At 37.3% G+C, this 21,410-nt stretch overlaps 1 protein-coding gene across 5 annotated transcripts in view; it reads right to left on the bottom strand.

The window, feature by feature from the left end:
* si:ch73-63e15.2 (protein strawberry notch homolog 2) overlaps positions 1-21,410 on the bottom strand; it is a 62,495-nt gene that overhangs the window by 30,958 nt on the left and 10,127 nt on the right. For 3 of the 5 annotated variants that reach the window (XM_040053050.1, XM_040053052.1, XM_040053051.1), the window contains exons 2-4: positions 17,106-17,332; positions 16,285-16,373; positions 6,933-7,056 (exon numbers count right to left, since the gene is read on the bottom strand). In XM_040053050.1, coding sequence (XP_039908984.1) covers positions 6,933-7,056; positions 16,285-16,373; positions 17,106-17,213 — 321 coding nt within the window. In that variant the 5' untranslated portion in view covers positions 17,214-17,332. Of the gene's footprint in view, positions 1-281; positions 2,871-6,932; positions 7,057-7,618; positions 8,092-16,284; positions 16,374-17,105; positions 17,333-21,410 lie in introns of those variants that run through there. The other 2 variants (XM_040053054.1, XM_040053053.1) reach the window with 2 other exon arrangements.

Below are 21,410 nucleotides of genomic sequence, written 5' to 3'. Positions count from 1 at the left end.
ATAGGCCTGTCTCCTTCAGCGCTGTGTTTAAAGGAAGCGTTTATAAAATTAATTCAAGGAAGTTGAAATTAAAAACACAACAATGGCTGGGTAATAAACTGTTATCAAGTTCCATGACAGGGACAATAAAAACTCTTCACAATAACAGCAGTTAGTCACGAGGCTTTTCTATTCATAGTATTCAAGGGCTGACCGTGACATTAGAAAATAAAAACGGCGAGCGCTTAAATCAACACTCTTCATTCAACTTAAAATATATGACAACAAGATGCAAACAGTACCTTTGGTAGCGGTTTTCCCAGCTGAGCATAAAATTTAGTCCAGAACTGCATGAGAGACATGGATCCAACAGCTGCAGTTTGGGGGAGTAAAATACACACACACATACGCTCCTGCTTCACCTTGAATCCCTGAACTGGACAGTCTCTTCCATGTGTTGATCAAAGTGTTGGTAATCACTTTACAGCTGGTGCGCTCCCACCCAGCACAGGACTCTCACTAGCCCCTTCACAGTTCCTCTATGGTTCAGAGCACACATCTGCCTCTACCACAGATCTGCTGTGGGCAATGAGCTCACACCTACAACCTCTCACAAACAGAGATACAAGCAACTCTAAAACATACTTCCTGCTTCACCAGGACTGTCAGGTATTTGCATAAGGGGTTTAGTCATAGTGATTGTGGACTAGTTCCTCTGAGCTCAAAAAGGTGGTTGGAGAGCGAGTGAGAACAGAGGAGGAGGGGAGGGGAGAGGTGGGGAGAAGAGGGAGGGAGGAGGGGAGGAGCTTTCAGGAAATGATGCTTTTGTTGGTAAGTGACTAGAGTTACTGGCAGTAGGGCCCATTTTACTGTACATGGTGTAACTCAACCGCATTTGTAGTGTAAACAGTATTGCGCTCTGGACCTGGCCTCTCCTCACACCCTGCTGCTTACTGCTATGTATAATGGGACTCGGCCACTATTTAATCATTATTATATTTAGAGGCCAAATCCCTGCCTGGCTTGCTGTCTTACTTCATACTCTTTTTTTGTGACTCTTTATCTAGAAAGATTCATTTTTAGGCCAGTCACTATTCTTTTAATAAATGCTGATTAATATAAGGTAAATATTAATACACACAAAAGCTAACAAAGGCAGATGCAACAAGTTGTCAAATAAGCTTTCTGGGAAGGGTGTGTCAGGTATGACAGCACAGAATAGGATATAGTTTTCGATCAAGAGAGCTTCTTCTACAACCATTAAAGAGATTTTATGAAAAAAAGAAAAAACAGCCGAGTTTGTTAAAAGTGCGTGTTTTCAATCTCACAGGGTCTTTCAAAGATTAGCCTATCTGCACACCTATTCATAAAAAGTTATTACTGCTTACTGGAACTATGGGTGTGATTGTAAAATGCAAACAACAAAAAAACAACAACAATATTCTGGGAATCTGACTGCTTATCAAAGGCAGCAACGTGCCAGTTTTTCTAAAACAAGAGCAATGTTAACTGTCCAACTGTCCATCATAAAGGAAAACATTGTGGTATTTAAAAAGAGAAATAATGTGATTTATGTGAAACACGGGGGGCCTATTTGTACATCCAGCTTCCAGGAATACATGATATCAAGCATGGAGAGGTACTGTAATGTCCATCTTCGCTGAATTGAAGGGGAGTCAGGCTCTCAGAGACAGAGTGGCGCCTGTCCATGGTGTCATCATTGTATGACTGGGAATCCTCTGAATAATTTGTGTATGTATGTGAGTCTGGGTGTGTGCGTGTGTTTCGTTTCACATGGAGGGCCACTGGGGGGAAATTAATCATTGATGTACTTCTTTCGAACTCCTAAACACACCTTGCTGCTTCACAACCAAAAGAAGTACCACTTTATTTGAAAGGGAAGTACACCATCATAAACGTGGAATCTTTTCAAACGTTTATCACTGCTGTCATCAAGTGTCACTCAGTTAAAAATGTCATTTTTATGACAACTTGACATTAACTAATAGTTTGGGTTATATAACTACAGTTTCCAAATTGTACTCTTGCAGTCGGGATCAAGTACATAGTCATGAAACAGTTATATTACTGTTGTGGCAATATCAAGCCAATATCAAAGCCTTCTATGTATCACAGCTTAATGATGTAATGTTAACCCATAAGGCTAAACAGTTTACATACCCTATAAACATATCATGCTCATAAAAGGTTTACAGGAAGCTATGTCTTCTTGGTGAATGTGAAGTGCATCAACTTTGCATTTAAATGACTTATATGAACAAGTGCCGTTTAATAATATAATCCAAAAATATGTCGATAGTCACCTGTAAGTCTTATGCTGACCCTTTCAAATACACAAATGAATGCATTCCTGACTTTACATACAAAACATCAGGATATAGTCTTACTGTCATATGCGCACAGCTGCTTTCAGTGATTTACAAAAGCTAAGTGGCAATGTGAAGCTACGTGAAATGGGGCTAACTGAGACCACAAACAAGCAAAGCTGGTTTGATTTCCAAATCTGATTTTGATTCTAGCCCTCAGTGACTTTGAAGGTCAAGGTAGACACGGGTGCAAGTCAAAACCTGACTATTGCAATAATCATTTTTTGTTAAGAAATACTCAGTTCCTAAACAAATGAGAGTAGAAGTTAAACTATCCGAACCTAATATTAAGGCACACAGTCCTCACGGAAAACAGTGCACCTATTAACAACCCTTTAAATTAACACCTTTGACTTCCTCCTTCGAAAACTAGGCCAGTCAAATGACTGTGCTGGAGTGTCTTATAAGGAAGTAACCGAGAAATACCAACTGATTTATATCATGACAGGTTTGCCACAGGAAAAAAAGAAAGTTAAGACAAACCAGATCGTCCTCTTACCGCACCCCATATTCCCCCCCCCCCCCCCCCCCCTTCCAAGAAAAACAACAAAAACACCCTGAGAACTTTCAAATTCACCAAAATCATCAAATATTTTAAAACAAATGAAAATAATTCTATTAGCTGGGTATTTCTGTATGCATTGCACACACTTTTTAATTTACAAAATGAGAGTCTTAAATGAAAAAAACAGAAAACAGTCTTAAAAAAACAGAAAGGTTTAAACTACACCTGTGTGCAAAAATGTGAGCTTAGTGATGATACAGTTCATGGTCTGCAGAGTTGCACAGGTTAAAAAAAAGCATGCCTTTCAGGAACCAAGGGGCCTTAACATTTTTTCAGCTGGGTCTTAGACTAAACAGGATCTTTCTCTTTGCTTTTCTCTTTTCTTTGCCTGCCCATATAGATATTTTGAGGTTATCACATTTCAATTACATATACAGTGTGTTTATATCACCTTAGACAAAGACAATGATCTTTCTACAGGTAATTGCCAACAGCTGGCTAAAGACTTACTCACGTTTGGAATTTTGAGTGTGACTTATTTAGCAATAAGAAATTTTCAGTTCTACAAAAAGCAAAACTAAGAAGACTCAATGCAAATGCACACTTCCTAGAAATGTACTTGGCAGTATTATGAGTGTAAACGTGAGAGCAATTACACGGAGAGACAGAACAAGAGTATGTAGTAAGAGACTAAGACCAGGAGTGTGCCTAAATGTGCTCCAATGTGTGTACATGTGCACATACAGTAGGTATACTGTATATATAGAGGATATAGTATGTATGATAGTATGGTCTGCTTCTGACGTGATGTGCACTCCTTGAGGTTAGCCAGAGTGGTTAGTTTTGTCTTTATTGTCTTCCAGTAAATCTTGTTGTCATTGTGACTTTTGTCACATAGACTCACGTGTTTAAGGTCCACAGATTACAAAACTTGGGCTTGGTAGGTATGCATGTATCACTGTGACAAAGGGTATAGCTTTCTTTCAAAACGTGGTTGCGTTTTTGTCAAAGTTGCAGCTCTCTTTTTTTTCTAATTACAGTGAGCAGAGTCAGCAGAATGGAAATATGTTGCTAGTTTGAATCTACTAAAGAAAAATGGCATTAAAATTCTTGAGGTTAATAAAAACCAGTAAATACAAGTTAGCCTCAATATGGTTTTTCCACTGTTTATCACAGTTTTACTGTGTCCAAGCCGACTGTTTTGGTAATGCCTTAGTTTATAGCTTCTTGGTGGTACTATAACTCCCAGAGAAGGTATTTTATGCCAACTGTTATTTCTGGGGGAAGTTTCCAGCGAAAGACAGCACATATTGGCAAAGCTTCAGTTCATATAACGTGTAGGTAATTTTATTCAGCCATTGTTTAAATCTCTCACATTTAATATGTCCTAATTACTTATGATGTGCATTGTGTACTTTTAGGGGATTCTGGTTATGAGGTTTCAACAACCTTATCCTGATCACAATACAGTGGCCACATGTCCATTTTATTTATTAGTAACTTTGAGAAAAGTCATATAAAAATAATATTAACGGGAATATAAACAGGAAGTCTACTGATTCTAACACAAATAATCAACTGTTTTCAGAATTACAGCAATCCAGAGTTACACTTCCTGGTCATATGCTGGTTAGCTGCATAAACAAACTGTAACATTGTGGGAAGACAGCAAACCAAAAGAGATTTTCCTAATGACCCTACAGCTGTAACTGAAACAAAGAAATTGCTGAGGTAAACACGGCAGTCACTTGACAAAACCAAACGATCCCATCAAAAACTCTGCCTAGTCAAATATGCCTAAATGTTTTCTGTATTGTCATGAATCAACAGTGCGGGGGGGAAAACAAGAAATTCTGTTTTCTGATTGTGGATGGACACAGGAAAAACATGGCAGGATCACCACGGAATGGGGGAATGAAATGGAGGATGAAGTGAGCTGAGTGTGAGTTGGCGGATTAGTCATGATGACCCCATGACTTACATTTTCTCCCCCATGCCTCACATGGCAGGGAGTGTCTAAAACCAGAAAGAAGAGCTGAGAAAGCACAATATAAGCACAAAAGATCTCGCTGCCGCAAACAGGCACGAGCAAGCAGTTTAACATCACATATTTTTGACACCCCGAAAGCAAATCTCCACTACTTACTGCTTGTGAAAAGAGGTAATCTAAACTAAATCTCACAAAAACTGTTTTCTAATTATGTACCTACAGATAATTAGACATCTGTGTCATACACTCAGCAGCCCTGTATGATTACTTTACAGAAGAAAGCCCAATCCAGACAGGCTAAAACATGCATTTGGAAAACTAGGGAAACCCCACATGAATCACACAATCCATGTAAGCACTACAATACACGCGCATGACACGTAACTTTCTTTTGTTTAATATATGACATGTGTAGCTTTTGATTTTAAACCCCTCCCACCAGTCTTACAAACCAATAAAACCTTGCCTTTTTTTTTTCTTTTTTTTTTTAAAGAGAGAATTATTAGACTCATTCAAACATCTGGAGCCAAACATGAAGTGAAACTCTTGCGTGTAGATTCTGTGTCTGCTTGTGCTTCATTTGAAACTGCTAGTAATGATGGACTACAAATGATGTGTCTGGAAACTGGATATCAACAACAAAAAACTCTGAATTATCCTTGCAGCTTTGTCATAACGTACCTATAATGTGCACGTTCATTAAATGTATTTAAGATCTTTTAGTTCTTCTGGTTGATGCAAAACATCTGAGCAAAAACTATATGAGAACTTGTTATTTGAATTTTTTATTCTACGATTTCTTTATCATAGAATGTAAATGCATGCTTTTATCTACAGACAATACATTGTTCACTGGCCAGGCTATGCTGTCAATTTGCTACAGCAAGGAGCTGTTCCAGCATCTCTTCTGACTAAAGATAGGTTTGTCCAATTAATTACAGTCATGTCCAGAAGTGTATTTCATGCACCAGGATTGAAAAACATTATTATTTTTTACAATCTGCATTTTCTACATTTTTATTAGAACTACTGTTTAAAGAGTTGCCTCGTAGGAACATAATGAGGAAATATGTTATAGAAAAAATGCATATGCAAAGCAAGGATCCCTTATCTTGAGCCACCACTGTGGCTGCTTTGGCTTTATGCTGGACTAAGGAAAGCCCGGACAGCTACGCCTTCTCTAGTTAGTGGCTCTCTTCTTTAAAACTCATCATCATAGCATATTGTGTTTTAATGTGGTTCCATAATGACACTCATAAACTCAAAATGGATTCAGATTAGAAATTCACTGGTCTGTGCAATTACAATGGCTCCTGTTCATACAATACTAGCTATAAAGTACTGGCTGAATGGACACAAAAGTACTTAGAAATAAAAAATGCAAATGATGCAAAGTAATGGGTATGGGTAGAAGTCTGTGTCTTCAATGCCCCTGTTTAAGTATTTCCCATTTTTGAATGAATGTCCAAGTTAAGCATAGTCTCACAGGCACTGAAATAATTCACAGTAGCTGAAAAAACTTCCAGGACTTTCTAAGATGCTTAATATTTGTAAAATGATATGAAGCATGACTAAAACGCCGACTTCTAAAGGCATAAAACCATAGAAGAGAGGATCACACAATTATAGCTTCCTATTAATGACATGCCTTGACAGGAATTGGGCAGGTGCTGCTGCAGTCGTCTAGACAACATCAGGCTTTAATAAGGTTTCTCTACGGTAAATTAAGGCTCAACTTAATACACATGAAAGGCAAGATGAAAGGGGTGAGTGGGAGGTATTATCCTTCCCTATGATGAGCAAGTAAATGAGAGTGGTAGACAAAACAAATAAACGAAAAAACTCAAAACAAAACTGCAAGACAAATACATCTTTCTGTATTTATAAGACTATCTTCATCCTGATTCTTGAAGCCATTCCAATATCATCACAAATCCAGCAAATGAGGGAACATCTTTTGGAAAAATTGTCCACCCTTTCTTCAGTAGATTTCCAAAGACTTGTGAAATAAAAACTGTTCCGGTGAGACCATCTGTAGGTCAGCATGTACAAGTGCTAAATAAAAACCAACCTGGGTAAACTCTCCATTCCTAGAGAAGTTGAGGCCGGGAAAGTCCATGTCAGAGATTCCCGGGTATATATCCACTGGCATATCTGGAATGTTGGTGAAAGCTCTGCCGTTTAAGTGGTACTGCCTAGAAAGAAAGACAAAGTTTAGTCTGTTTAACTGTTACACATAGCTTTTTCAAATAATAACAAGGTTTATACTCATTCAGCTACAAACACCTTAAAGCTGCCAAAGTTCACAGGCTTTTATACCTGTACAGTAAGTAGCAGACATGTGAAGCTGACATTTAAGTAGTACACCAAAGTACTCCAAGACAAGCGTGCCGGGTGCTGTTTGTTATTTAGTATTGTCTAACTAAAAGTTAATGGTCTAAAGTTATAATACTGTGTTACAAAACATTTTTTTAAAATTCCACACACGCCTAACAGGTGAAGGCGGAACACTTTCAGTTTGCTCCCTTATGGCATTTTCAAGCTAGTTTTAAGCCCAATCTAGTCTCTTGTAACTCTTGAAATCTTTGTCTTAGTAAATAAATAATAACAAAAAACAGGCACCAGGTATTAAAAGAAACAAGCTAAACATGTATCTCGGGACAGACAGGCAGAGATAGACAAGATTAGAAAAACCCAGAGGGTAAGCGAGAGCTATCAACAGAAAGTCTAAGTACAGAGAATAAGAGCAGCTCCTACCCGTTTCAAAGATCCATTTCTCCCGAATAACAACCTTCACTTTGTCTCCTGTGCTAATATCTGAAACTGTCCAATAGAACTCCTGCGATATTTTCAGTTTCTTCCTGAGTACAAGTCATCATAACGCAACAAGCTTACTTGTCTATGAGTGGTAAAAGCACAGTCAAAATGAAAGCAAAACTAAACCCTTGTAAAGGTGGAACTATAAAAGGACCATCCCATATTCGTCTCACCCAATCATGTTCCAGGGCTCAGAACTGAAGGACTGGAAACGTCCAAATCTATTCAAAGGATTAGATCAGCAGGCCTGATTGATTTAAGGTCAAAATACATCAAGGGGATGAAAGGGCAGTCCTAATCCAGTGTAAGGAAACCAAACTATGGAAACATGGTTCCTCTGATTTCAATCAGAATCATAATCAGAATACTTTATTGATCACTGGGGAAAATTATTTTTTTGTTACAGTGCTCCATTATAAACAAACATTAACAAGACAGACAATACGCTAACTAAGAATAGTACAATATATACATATATATATATACATAAAGTCACTTATTAATAAATAGCTGAAAATTGTTCATTTATTAATGAACAACAAAATGACATGTTGCCAAATATTCAATATTTGAGATTGTACGTGGTCACATATTCAGTATTTGCTGAGAATATGTTACCTTTATCTTGGTTATTGTTTTATATAACCAATTCTCTCACTTGGTTACTTATGCAGCCATCGATTTTTCGTTTGAATTTTTGCGGATGAAAGGGGCGTCTGGCTGATAAGTAGTAAGGGGTGGGGGGAAAAATCGATACTGTGTAGTATCGTGATATTTTGTTTGCTAATAATGTATCGATACAGGGACAGCAGAAATCGATATTTTGTTACAAAAAAGGTTTTTGTGCTCTGACTTCAGAGCATGTTGATCCTTTTTCTGAGAAAGAATCCTGACATTCCTTCACTGTCCAAATGTGTTTAACTGTTTTTTGGCAGCAATAAACATGACAGTTTACTTATTTTAATTTAAGACATGTTTTATTTTAATTAAGTTTAAAACTTTTTTATTTAATGTAAAATTATATTTTGTTTTAATTTACTTTCAAATTCTTCAGTTGCTGAAACAGGGGCTGCATAGTTTTCAAATTGCATAGTGCAGAATAGCTATAATTGTACCAGATGGTTGCATTCAGTTAAGTTGGACTAGACTGTAATACAAACCGTTCAGTTTGTCAACAATAAAACTGACTGAAATGAGAGAAAGACTGAGTGCGAGACTTTGATATTAGATAAAATGAATATTGATAAAGTTTACCTTTATGTACAGAATCTGAATATCGCAAAATATTAAAAAAATTGCAATAATATCGTATCGTGCGTTAAGTATTGTGATAATATCGTATCGTGGGATGTATGGTGATTCCCACCTCTAATAAGTAGGTTAACTTAAAAAAACAAAACAAGACAACAATGAGGTCTTTGTTAAACTTATTTTTCCTCAATCAAGTAAATGGGGAGTTAGTGTGAGAACAAGTAGTTTGCCTACACAATGGAAAAAGACAGATTAATCATGGCGATAAATATAAATGAGAAAAAAAAAGGTAAAGAACATGGTTAGTTCTCAGAAAACACCGTGAATAGTAACAACCATCCACACTGGAAATCCCCTTAGCAAACAGTGATATGAGTGTGATATTATTACAACAGAAGTCTTGGCAGGACAGCATAAGCTGCCTTCCAATAGCACAAAGCCAGTGAGGGTCTCTCAGCTAAAGTAGCTGAATGACTTACTGTTTATCTCATCATACATAGCCTGAAGCTGTGCATAGATAATAATATCTATAACTTTGCTTTTCCGCACACCTTGGTTTTCTGTTCTAGTGTGCAGTTATCTCAACTGTCTTTCAATTACTGCGATTTTACAAGTTTGCTAGAATTATGTTTATTATTAGGTTTTCAGATAAATTACTTCCTGGCATCCTGTGCCCCTTACTTATTGAGAAGTTCATAATTAGGGTCTTTAAAGGATCAGACCTGATGTGCATTTCAAACAATGACTGTACAAAAGTCTATAGTCATTTTCTACACTCTTTACTTTAAACATTAGAATGTGTTTCAGCTTCAAAGTGGTTCACTACAGTGCTGACACCTTCAGGATTAATGAATCATCCTTAAAGCAAACGCCTATGGAGGTGCGGAACTTGCAGTAACTTTGGAAATTAATCCTGAAATAAAAATAAATAAATAAATAAATATTTAAAGCTATGCTAACAGTGAATAAACACAGGAATTTAATGTACATGTAAGATTACCTGAAAGTGATTGTAGATAAAGGTAAGTTTGTCACATTTTGCCCAATTCAGGAGTAGCCATGAACTGTTTACTGTGAGCAAACATGAGCACTTTACAATGATGTTAAAGTGTTTTCGGCTTCTTCCATAGAAAAATCTGAGATCATTATCAACATCTACGGGATGCCCAAGATTACAAAGTAAACAAAGACATGCAACTGCTCTGATTCCTAGGAGTAGCTCACGAAGTACAGCTTTAAAAAAAAAAAAAAAAAAAGGATCCTACTCGGAAGCACATTTCTTTGAATCTGAGTATGCTATTTTTAATAACTGTAGTGTATTCTTTTTTCTTATGTTATACAGTCTCTTATTTCTTGTTTTTTTTATTGTATATTCTTTAATATAGTGTATACATGCTCCATCTGCCTGTCACTTTGCTGCTGGAACACGCAAATTTCTCCAACAAGGGACAATAAAGGACAATTTTAGTCTAATCTATATTTCTATTCTAAATTTATCTCCCGCAGTGAACTTTGGCTCATAGCACTGGGAAACACTCCAGTGTGACTCTAGGTAGTACTGTGCTAAAGATGCTAAATAATGCAGAGAAGACAGGTAGCAGGTCAAAGCTAATTTTGGAGTAAATATCAAAAATCCTTTCACTACACGAATGAATCCATAAAACATGAAGAGGCTGTGGTGTTCTAACTGTACATTGCTGTTATGTTGTGTAAAGCAGGAAAAGCAGCTGTGTGGGCAGACCTAACCATTATTCCTGCAATAAACTGTTAATTAAATCACTTGAAAATATTTAACTGAGCAGAAAATTAGTTTCTACTTATGTTTAAAAATCAAATGGAGTTTTTCATTCTAAAACTGGTTCTCAGTTTCCAGTTTTTCCCTTACAGTGACTACCTGCTATGTGAGTATGTGTGTGGGGCACTTTAATCACATCTTTGTGAGGACATTGACTAAGATATATGCATTACTGAACCTCAAACCGCCAGGTTCTATCACCAAGAATAACAGTCAACTCTCACTCTAACTCTACCCTAAACCTACACCTTAACCTAACTTTAACTCTAAAACAAAGTAAAGAGTCTATTTAAAGTATTTAACGTCCTAAACAGGGCTTTGAAGATGTGTGAAAAACTGAGAGTTCAAACATTTACAAATGGTATTACTCAAATTATTTAAAAGCTGGACAAGTATGTGTATAAGTATAAGTGTTATGTTGTTATGTTTTTTATTTTTCATCTTTGGTTTCCTGTGATAAAGATATCAATCAGTCACTCATGCTGTTTGGATGGGCTGATCATGACGAAGTTGCAACCCACAATCTGCCTGTGGTACACACACACACAAACACATGCACAGACACACTTAGGGAGTGTCTCTATTAAAAACAGAAAGTTTAAGATGGCCATATGACACATATTGAATTTGTAAATCATAACTATAATATCACCTGAATTACAGTCTCTCCGAAAAGACTCTCTACAGATTATTTAACTCGTACTGTATTTTTATTTTTGCATAAGCTAACACATACCATGTAATCTCTATGCAGCAACTGCTGAAATATTTTTCAGTGTTTGGATCTTTTTAAATTGGATTTATGAATTAGATTTTTAGCCTTGATGATGTGCCATCTTCACATAACTAGAGAAGACAAATATTCAGCTGTGCCAGTGCCAGATACAGTGATGTTGATACCAATATGACTAAAAATAACACAGCAGGATATAGGGTGGGGACAGACAAATAAGTTTCTTCATTGTTTGGGACATGCGGAGTTGTAAATATCAAAACCACAGTGCAACAAACTGTCAAGAGAAGATAATGTTTTTGCTAATGTTCATTTCATATTTCACAGCTTTACATGCAAATGCAAACCGCCACCTCCAAAATTTCAACCTGCTGTGACAAAAAACATGGTTCTTCTGAATAAAGATACCAGGGTAAGACTGCTGTCACTGTGTGTTAATAAAAAGGTAAATTTTAACAGGTCAGTGTTTTGCTCATATAACCTATGCTGTGAGTTTGTAGCTGGTTCCATCAGTAAATAAATTAATAGATTAAATTAAGAGACAGTGAAGTAGTTCTGTGAAATTGCAGCTGGACAGTAGATATAATCAATTTAAGTTGAGAGAATGACCTGTTGCCTTCTATTTGGTAAGCTATGAACTCACACACAACTCTTAATTTATCCTTTTCTTGTCTTTATAATTGAATTCTACATGTTTAGGCCAGATAATGATAAACTGAGAAATACAGCATTATTAGCGGGGTGATTCTTGCTATTCTATTGCAGCTAGTAGCTTATGCCTGTACCTCAATGTCTCTGCTGGCAACCAGCTTGAACAATATTACAGAACAGAGAATTGCTGAGCTGTTAACCTGCTTCAAGCAGGTGGAGAGCAAGCCCTATCAGGAAAACTCACTGCAATATGCTGCCTCATTTGCAAAGTACATGCTGTACTGCAACTTTCCACTAAGTTAAGTGAATAACGAATCGCCAAGATACAAAGTAGGTAACGGTGCAAGTGAGCGTATAACCTTTACAGTACCCCCTTTACCCCCCACCCACACACACACACAAAAATGCTTGTTCACCAGTGATGAGCATGTGCCAAAACAGAGCCCTAAATCAAACACACTCCTATTGTTCTGGATTTTATTATATTCCCAATGGGTGAGAAAGTGCCTTGGTTTTTCTACAACCCAAAGCACACAGATTAATCACAGACAATTCACATATTCTCAAGTGCTCCACATTTCATATAAAACTCATCTCCAGAGCTACTATAATGAGATGTATGCTTTAGTAAGCTCTAATACTAAAATGAACTTCCTCCTGCTGTAACTGTCACTAGAATCTAGGTGATGTTTTTATTACTCTTTATAAGGATCATTTCTGCTGCGCAGGGGCAGAATCAGTCAGCCAGTCCATCAATCTGTGTAAACAGAGCACTGGTCCATTCACATTCTTCCCTCAATGGGGTCTTGTGAGCTATTCACTTCTCAGCTTGTGCCCAGTAGCAATGTGAGTGGACAGCTGAGGGCTTTCGACACCAATCAGTTTCATTCTGACTGTGGAGAGCAAGTCAATCATACTTAGCTGCAGCCTGCTCTGTAACCTGAGGATCCTTCAAAAGAAGTAACACACACAGGGTCGTGCCACACTGAACATCAAAAATTAGCAGGGTAATGTAGAGATGCAGAAACTGGAGGTTTAGTCCTCTGTCCTGTTTACTCATGCCACATTCAAACTTGGGAAACTCTTGCCTTTGAAATGGTTGCTTTAAAGACAGAGAACCACGACTGTGACACGACTGCGACTGTTACCATCTTCAAAGTAACTTTGGTGTGGGAAGACAGCAATAACACGGCAATAATACAGAGCCAGCCTGCAGTCAGTTTGAGACTGAATGGGGTCAATCTGGCAATTACATGCAGCAGTTTGTGAAATACAGCGATGAACTGAGATAAATTGGCAAAAAAAAAATTGTCAATCTTTTGTAATCTTTTGCAATTCTGGCTCCATCTACAGAGAAACTACAGAAAGTATTTACATTAAGAGTCCAGTCAGAACCCAAGTGATCTGAAATGGAAATAAGGAAATTCCTCCGGAGATAGTGGAGAAGTGATATTGCTTAATGTAGGACAGTAAATTTAACTGTAAAAGAAGACAGGAACTCTACAACCTTGCATCAGAATACAACCAGGTAAGCCAAATTCCCTATTCCAAAGAGACACACACACATTGCACATCAGATGCACTGATCAGCGCAGACTGAGTGCAATGTGTAGGCAATTAATGAATTCATCTTCATTAATGAATTCAATGGAAATTATTTTCAAACCGTCCCAATTTGTTAAGAGTGACTGCATTCAATCTGAGTTGGACTACAATTGTTGCCTCCCACAAAGGGAATTGTGTAATTGTTTTGCAATTTAAAGTGGTCGCCCACAAGTTGAGGGTGAAGGCACACTCAAACACCGAGCAACCTCGAATGCTGCAACTACTTAAAACTGGTCACCAAATCTGAAAGAAAAATTAAATGTAATAATCAAGCAACCACTAACATTTCTTAGTTACTTTTTTTTCTTTGTATATTTCTATTTTAGTGATACTGAGCCATTAAATAAACTAGGAGCAGGACTGAATAATTTTTGAAGTGCTGCAAAAGGAATGATTAACGTGAATTAAATCTCTTGATCAAAGACTTGGTTCTTCTAAAAACCAGTCAGCCACTTCACTCTAAAACAAAACTGAGAGTACACAAAGACTTCCTCAAATGAGGGGTCCTCAAAACACAGTACTGAAGAACTAGTTGAAATTCAATCAAACCAATCTTGCAATAAACCACAGACCCCTTGTGAATTTGATTGTATTGTACATTGTAAAACAGAGAGTGAGATAAGAGTGTTGTAAACGCAACTTGATGTCAGAAAATTCCACTTTGAGTGAACTTGAAAACCACAGACCCTGCTTTCAACGTCATCTGGCACTTGAACTTTCAAAGCCGCACTGCACTGGCAGCAATAACAATAGAAAACACCACTTCTTTAACAAACACTTCTTCAGTTATCTTCAATATGACACAATCTTGGTGATGACTAAATTCATCTTTAAAATAACAAGTCACTATCCACTGAATCACCAAATAGATACTGTATACAAGCCCACTCAATTCTCAGATTTAATGCACATAGTTTTTAAGTTTGGACTGGTTAAAGCAAAAGCCTAATGACGATATCACTTTTAAGACCCTGATAGTTTTCATGATGCAAGAAAGAACCATAATGACTGCTCTAATATTTAGCATGGATCATAGAATTAAACAATTCTGCTGAAAAAAATGCTAACCCATACTGCACAGATACATAAACGGTACATATGACCTTTTATGTCAGAGTGCTTATACAAAGTGCACCTGATCTTTAACAGATTAAAATGTCAAAATGTTCCTGAGTGCACAGCTGTGGCTAAATGCATGGAGTGCAGTTCGTGATAACGACTGTGGTTCTTTCTGCCAACAAAAACAAGACGTTACGCAGCCCTTTTCCAGTTTAACTTTATACATGCACAACTTAGGAGAAAACGTTCATTTAGCACTGAGAGATCCTGCAGTTAAGTCTGACACTGGGCCACTCACTACGGGAAATAAAAGAGAGTTGATAAAGAAGACCTGCCCAGTGATCTGAGCTGGTCGTTGAGTGTTAGAATGAGAATGTGATCAGCTGTAAAAAACAAACATTCAATCAGCTTTGGGGGTTTCAAAAGTTATGTGCCCATTGAAAGAAACACTTTTACATGCATCTAAATGATAATTTCATGTTAGGTTGGACCAGTGTATCCATTTTCTTTCAATCCTAAAGGTTTATATTTATCAAATATATACAAATGTTTCCCTCAAGTTTACCCGATTAATAATAAATCATATATAACTGAGTTTAACCTCCTAGGACCTGGCGTCCACATATGAGGACATCACATTTTGGGTCGTCTAGACCAAAATACTAAATTTTGCTCTACATTTTGCTCTACATAATATGCCCAAATATCAAAGAGAAATTAAAAATGCATGCTTAGGAGGTTAAGCACCATCATACACTTATCTAGCTATATTTGACCAATTCTAAAAATTCTTTCACAATTTTTGCTCTTTTTATATTTATATGTATTGCTGTAGGATACACATATAAATGTCATTCTGACTGACCACATTTAAATGTGTGGAAGTGATTGTGTGCTATGTGGATGTCACTGTCTCAGGGAATTATGCATTGATCAAATACACCAACATGAGGAAAAATTTATAATAATTTAAGTCCCTAGACTGCTAGTGCATTTTGTCAGTTCATGTGTGAAACTTGGAAACCAGGAAACTGCCTGTTTTAAATGCTTAACATTGGGGGTGTAACAGCATTTGAAACTCAGGGTTTGGTCTGAACTTTGGTTTCAGACTGCATTCAGCACTCAGATGCTGCATTCTGTGCTTAGAGTGCTACTAACTGTAAAGTATATATCTTTTTTTTCATTGAAAATGTAAATAAATCATTCAAATATCAAAAATGTTTCCATTAAAAAGAATAAAACATATTCATAATTAACTGAGATAAACTAGTAAACCCAAAAAGACAGCTAGAACATCAACAAAAGGTGCTGGGTAGACTTTGCTTGATATAAATAGTCTTTTGGCAATAACTGTTAGGCTCCCAGGGAACATTAAACAAAGAGCATTTCATACCCAACCCAGCTTTCTGAACAGTTCAAGAGAAATACATGTGCTACTACACCCCTACTGAATATGGTAATTGTTATGGAGCATTCACTTTGAAGATACTGTAAACTGTGCTTGTAACTTACTGATTTCCAGACTGCATAGGGCAGTGTATGCTGTATCCACTCTGGTGAGAAGAGAGGGGCCAGGCAGTGGGGGTGGGAAATATTGAACTCTAAAAAGAAAGATTAAAAAAAGACTTATCACTTAAAGCAGCATTAGGACTTTAACACACAGGAAAGGCTCTCCTCTTGGTCCAAATTTAATATAAGTCAATACTATTAACAGCACTTTGCTATGTGTTATACTAAAAACAAAATACTTTGTTTAGATAAATCCCATCTTTACCCCACCAAGAAGTGAATGCTGCAGCTGATGGCAAAGAATGCCTGGGAATGGCTTCAAAATGTTTCACTGTAGTTGCGCAATCCATTAATAGGTGATTTCAACAGCACTCAATAACATTCACCCTTAGTGTAATCTAGAGAGGTGGAAAGTTTCAGTTTCACATATGGTGGGTTTTTTTTGTTGCTTTTAAAGAAATTCTCAGGAATAGCAATCATAATCCCATTACAGCAGAAAAGGGTGGAAGCCTGCTTTCATCACTTTTTAGTGGAATCATTTACTTTTCTGTACACAAAACACCATTAGAAAATGTGATTGTTTGATTATGTATTTAAGCACAATCTTTTAGATCTGTTAAGATGATCCAGACCAAAATTCAAGTGATTATCCAACTACATTTGCAGCAAAATGCCACACATTTCCAAATGTGTGGCATTTTGTGACACATGCTCTTTTATTTATCTATTTTGCCTTTTTGAAAAATATTAAAGAAGTGAAACATAAAAGAAGAAAAACTATAGAGGTTATGCAAATAGGCCTATATATAAAAATGCAAACACACCTCCATGCTAGTGGGGGTTACAGAGAACAAGCTGTTGTCCAGCTGAGGGCCTTCTGGATGCAGGTAGTTCTCCCCGTCCATGGCCATCGCTGAGGTGAGGGTTGGCATCAGACCACAGCTTCACTCATGACCACCAGCCGACTTAAACTATGGACTTTCCGACCACCACTCAGGTGCTGGCTGTGTGTGAAATAGGGCTTTTAACAAGGGCAAATGCAGTCCATGACCTGAAAAAAAGAGTAGGAATGGATGAGACATATAGGAAATGAAGAGGACAGCAACAGGAAAAAAGCTGTCAAGCAGTTTCGCTGCAAATATGGTAATTATAAAATCAAGGAAGATGGTGTAAAGATAAATAAGCCATGAAAATCAGCAGAAACTGTGGGCTTAATGGCTTACTTAAAGTCAGATTCAGCAATAAAAAAGCTCAAAATCTCAAATTGAAGTATTTGGCCCATGTGCAACTGCAGTGATGGATACACAGAGAAAAGGCTCTTAGACTAGCCTATAATGGAAACCCCATTTTATATAATCTGACAGTTATACATGTTTTGTAATTTTAGTTTTGTTCTTTTTATTCAACAAACGGCATGCATAAAACCATGTCATAAAAAAATATGTTTTAGAAAGACTATTATGTCTGGCATAGCCATATAAACAGAGTCCAGTTTATGAGAAAAAATAGAGAAATTCAAATATGTCATAAAGCACTAAAATGATTTACAAAATATGATAAAATGGTAATATGAAGATAAATTAAAAAGCAATTTGCCTTACATTTTAGGGCTGCTACATTTGTCAGAACACAAACTGAATTCAAATCTTATTCATAATGCAGAGTTTGAGCAGATATTTATTGATGGACAGTCCTCATTAGCTGGTTGTCATCCAACATCACTGAAGATTCCACATTCATTACAGAACCAATTAAAATCATGGCCAGAGGTCCACGGCAGTGTGCACTGCGCTGGATAAACCTATAATGAGCACAAGCTAAATAACAAACATAACATAATAGTATTTAATACAGACATGGTGGTCCAAAAATAAATAAAAGAAAATCAATTATAATAAATTATGTTTAAACCAGTTGTGTTTATTGGTTTGATTTATTATTGTATAACAAATGTTCAGAATTAACAGAAAATGGCACAGCTTTCTGCCGCTGAGTGTCAGACTCTCTGCTGGACGAGGACCACTGCTTACACATTCAGTAACCCCCAAAGCCAAATTCCAGCCAGTAAAACCACCAATAGTGTGTACTCACAAGACCTTTCATGTCGTAAAATATGTGTATCTTACAACTCAACTTGTAGATATGCAGACAGATTCCTAAAATGCTGTAAAGCCTATACCTTAAGATTGTCAATCTTAAACACACAGAGCTACAAAAATAAACAAAGGGAAAACCTGAATGGAAAAGCATTTGAGCGATTGCAAAACTGAATGCAGCACAATAATTGCTTTGGCTCAATTAGCTAAATTATTTAATATCAAGTATAATATCTCTGTATATTTTAGAGAACCTCTTTTCTCTTATATGGGATCTAAATCCATAAACTGCGATTTCCAACTAGATCACATAAACAATATATAAAACTAAAGTCAGTTTTTTGCTACTTAAAGTCCACAAGCCTAACAAATCTCTAATGAATCTCACCAGATGGGATCCAATGTTTTAGCACTTTACAAAGCATGTCTGTGTTACATTAGAAACACTACTACTCAAACTGCTACCCTCCTTCCCCTTGTCCTTCCTTCATTCCCTCCTCCAGTTTGCCCCCAATCTGGAACACAGACCAGACATGTTCACTGGGGACAAAGCTGAGGTAATAAATCCTAATAGAGTTCATGAGGGTCTAAATAAGGAGGACTTTGTGTGTCCGAGTGTGTGCAAGTCAGTGTATGTGACAGAGACAGAGGCCTGGCCCAAGATAGTCACCACTAGCAGAGCCAATACACACAAAGGGAGGCCATTTTCCACTTCGGGCTGCCTGTGTGATACTGTCTGGATAAAGGTGAAACAAATGAGGGGGAAGCCCAATGCAAAGAACCAACTGGCAAATTTCCTAGGCAGGAGGTCTGAAGCAAAAGGAAATTAGATATTTTTTGAATATGTATGGCCGGATTTCACCCTAGAAAGTGCAGCTCAAAGCAGGGAGACAAAAGCAAGGCAAGGGAGTCAGAGACTGTGTACTGGGAGCCTTGTGAGGACATGCTGGTGTTGCATAAATCTACTTAGTGTAGCAACGTAAGGACAGTGCTTTGCAAATGCATGCCAAAAGTGTCATCACAGCTCCTAGTGCACGCCACGCTCTGGTTTTGCTTGCACTTGTTGTGCACCATTCAATTTCCTAACCAATTCGGCATCACTAACTCAGCTGTAACATTATGGCTCCATCATGTTTGGCCAATGCCCAATACTGAAGTATTTATTTCTTTATTTTTGTTCTTATTTTATCCCCTTTTGTTGCAGGGAAACAAAGAAATCTTTATTATAAAAACACAGTTTTAAGCTCTTTCAGCCCTTCATTACCCTACTTTTAGCCATCCAAAAAATGGATGCAACACAACACATAAACATCGCCTGCTTACAATGATGTCAATTTAATTGCTGATAGTATCAGTTAACATGGCCGATACCAACGTTCTGCTGAAACATGCGGGCCTTATGGTACTGCACAGGAGTCCATTTGCATAGGTTTTTGGCTAGCAAATAAAGAGACTAACACAGATGATATAGAAACACAAGAGTCCTTAAAAAAGCCAAGCCCATATATCCCAAGGGTGAAGATATGATGCATTAAATCCAGTACTGATGGGATATAAAGTTTTTCTAAACACAAGTAAAACAACAGCAGCGTTCTCCACAAAGAACCAAAGTTCAAAAAAGCACACACGAGAAGCAGTTTTTATTGCTTTTAACCATTAGATGTCAGACAATGTAGCACTTAGAATTCTGCTGTTTTGAAATGATGTCCATGAAACTACAGTTACAACATTTATGTAATTCCTTACTAACATCATAGTATAGTAGATGTTTGTTAGCTAGCACACTGATCTAAGTCAAGAATTGTGATAGCTAGAACCACTCAGTCTTCCTCATTAGCCTTAGCAGACAGGAGCTCCATCGTTCCATAGCCCTCTTCAGCTTCAAATACTAGCCTAAGTCCACCAATGCATTTTCTCATTGATTTAAAAGGCAGAATTGCTTCCCATAATGCCCTGTCTCTTGTCCCCCCTACCACCTAAACCCACGTCACCCACTAGTACCATGCCAGTTATTGTCTCTTAGCAACAGAAAATGTCCCTCGTTCCCCCTTCTCCCTCCAGAGAGCTCCGGAGGATAATCGATACTGATCATTGTAACTGTGGTCCCAGATCTGCCCTTCCTGTAAGGTCTCTCATTACCGGAAAACAGAAAACCCCCCTACTACTCCTAACTCCTGCAGAGATGAAGAGGGGTGTGATGAAGAGGGCTATCTGCAGAAGGAAGAGGGCTGGCAGTAGTGGGCAGTGAGAAGAAGAAAAAAATGTCCACTGTAATGCAAGGGGCACAAGGAGTTTCCTCAACATACACAATTCATGCAGTTCTTTTTTTAAGGTACAGGGTGCTACAAAAAAGGGAAAAAAAAGGTTAATGTCCTACAAAAAATGTAACAGAGCAAGTGAAAGCAAGCACTCTGCAGTGTAATCTCTTAAATCTGTTAATTAAGTCAGAGGTTACTGCTGGTTTTTGTGCAGCCCTCTCCCATGTGAGTCTCCTAGTCCATCTCTCTCCCTCTTCCTGGGTGGTCTGATGCAAGAGCTCACTAAAAACAAATTAGGCCACTTCATCTGCAGTATTTGCAAAATCCTTAAAACCTGAAACAAATCCACACACTATTAACTTAAGGGGCTACAAACTAGGACGATGTGATTTTTCTTTAAATATAATTTTGGCTTCTAATAATTGTGAAAACAAGATATCTTATATACGATTATTGTTTAAGCATAAATTTGCATTTTGCTTAATGTAATAAATGTAGTTACCATTTTTTCTTTACAGTTGTGCACTTTGGCAATTCCCTAAAAGTCCAACTCACTCACCGTTTCACCCAAGATAATTCAAAAAGAGCCTTTAATCAACAAGATATAGATAAAGGAAGTAAAAGTCATAAGAACATTTCCGAAGGAGAACCTGCAGGGGCACTCTATCTTCTTGGTGGGTTCTGTGCAGCTTTCCTGAGACATGTGTGCCTGCTGCTGCTTGGCCATTTAAAAAGTTTAGCAAAAGCATGATTTTTCTTAGTTATCTTGTTACTC

Source organism: Simochromis diagramma, unplaced genomic scaffold, assembly GCF_900408965.1.
Source record: "Simochromis diagramma unplaced genomic scaffold, fSimDia1.1 OVJJ01000419.1, whole genome shotgun sequence".
NCBI lineage: Eukaryota > Metazoa > Chordata > Actinopteri > Cichliformes > Cichlidae > Simochromis > Simochromis diagramma.
Note: the sequence above shows the minus strand (reverse complement) of the source record. Positions and strands in the feature narration are given on the sequence as shown.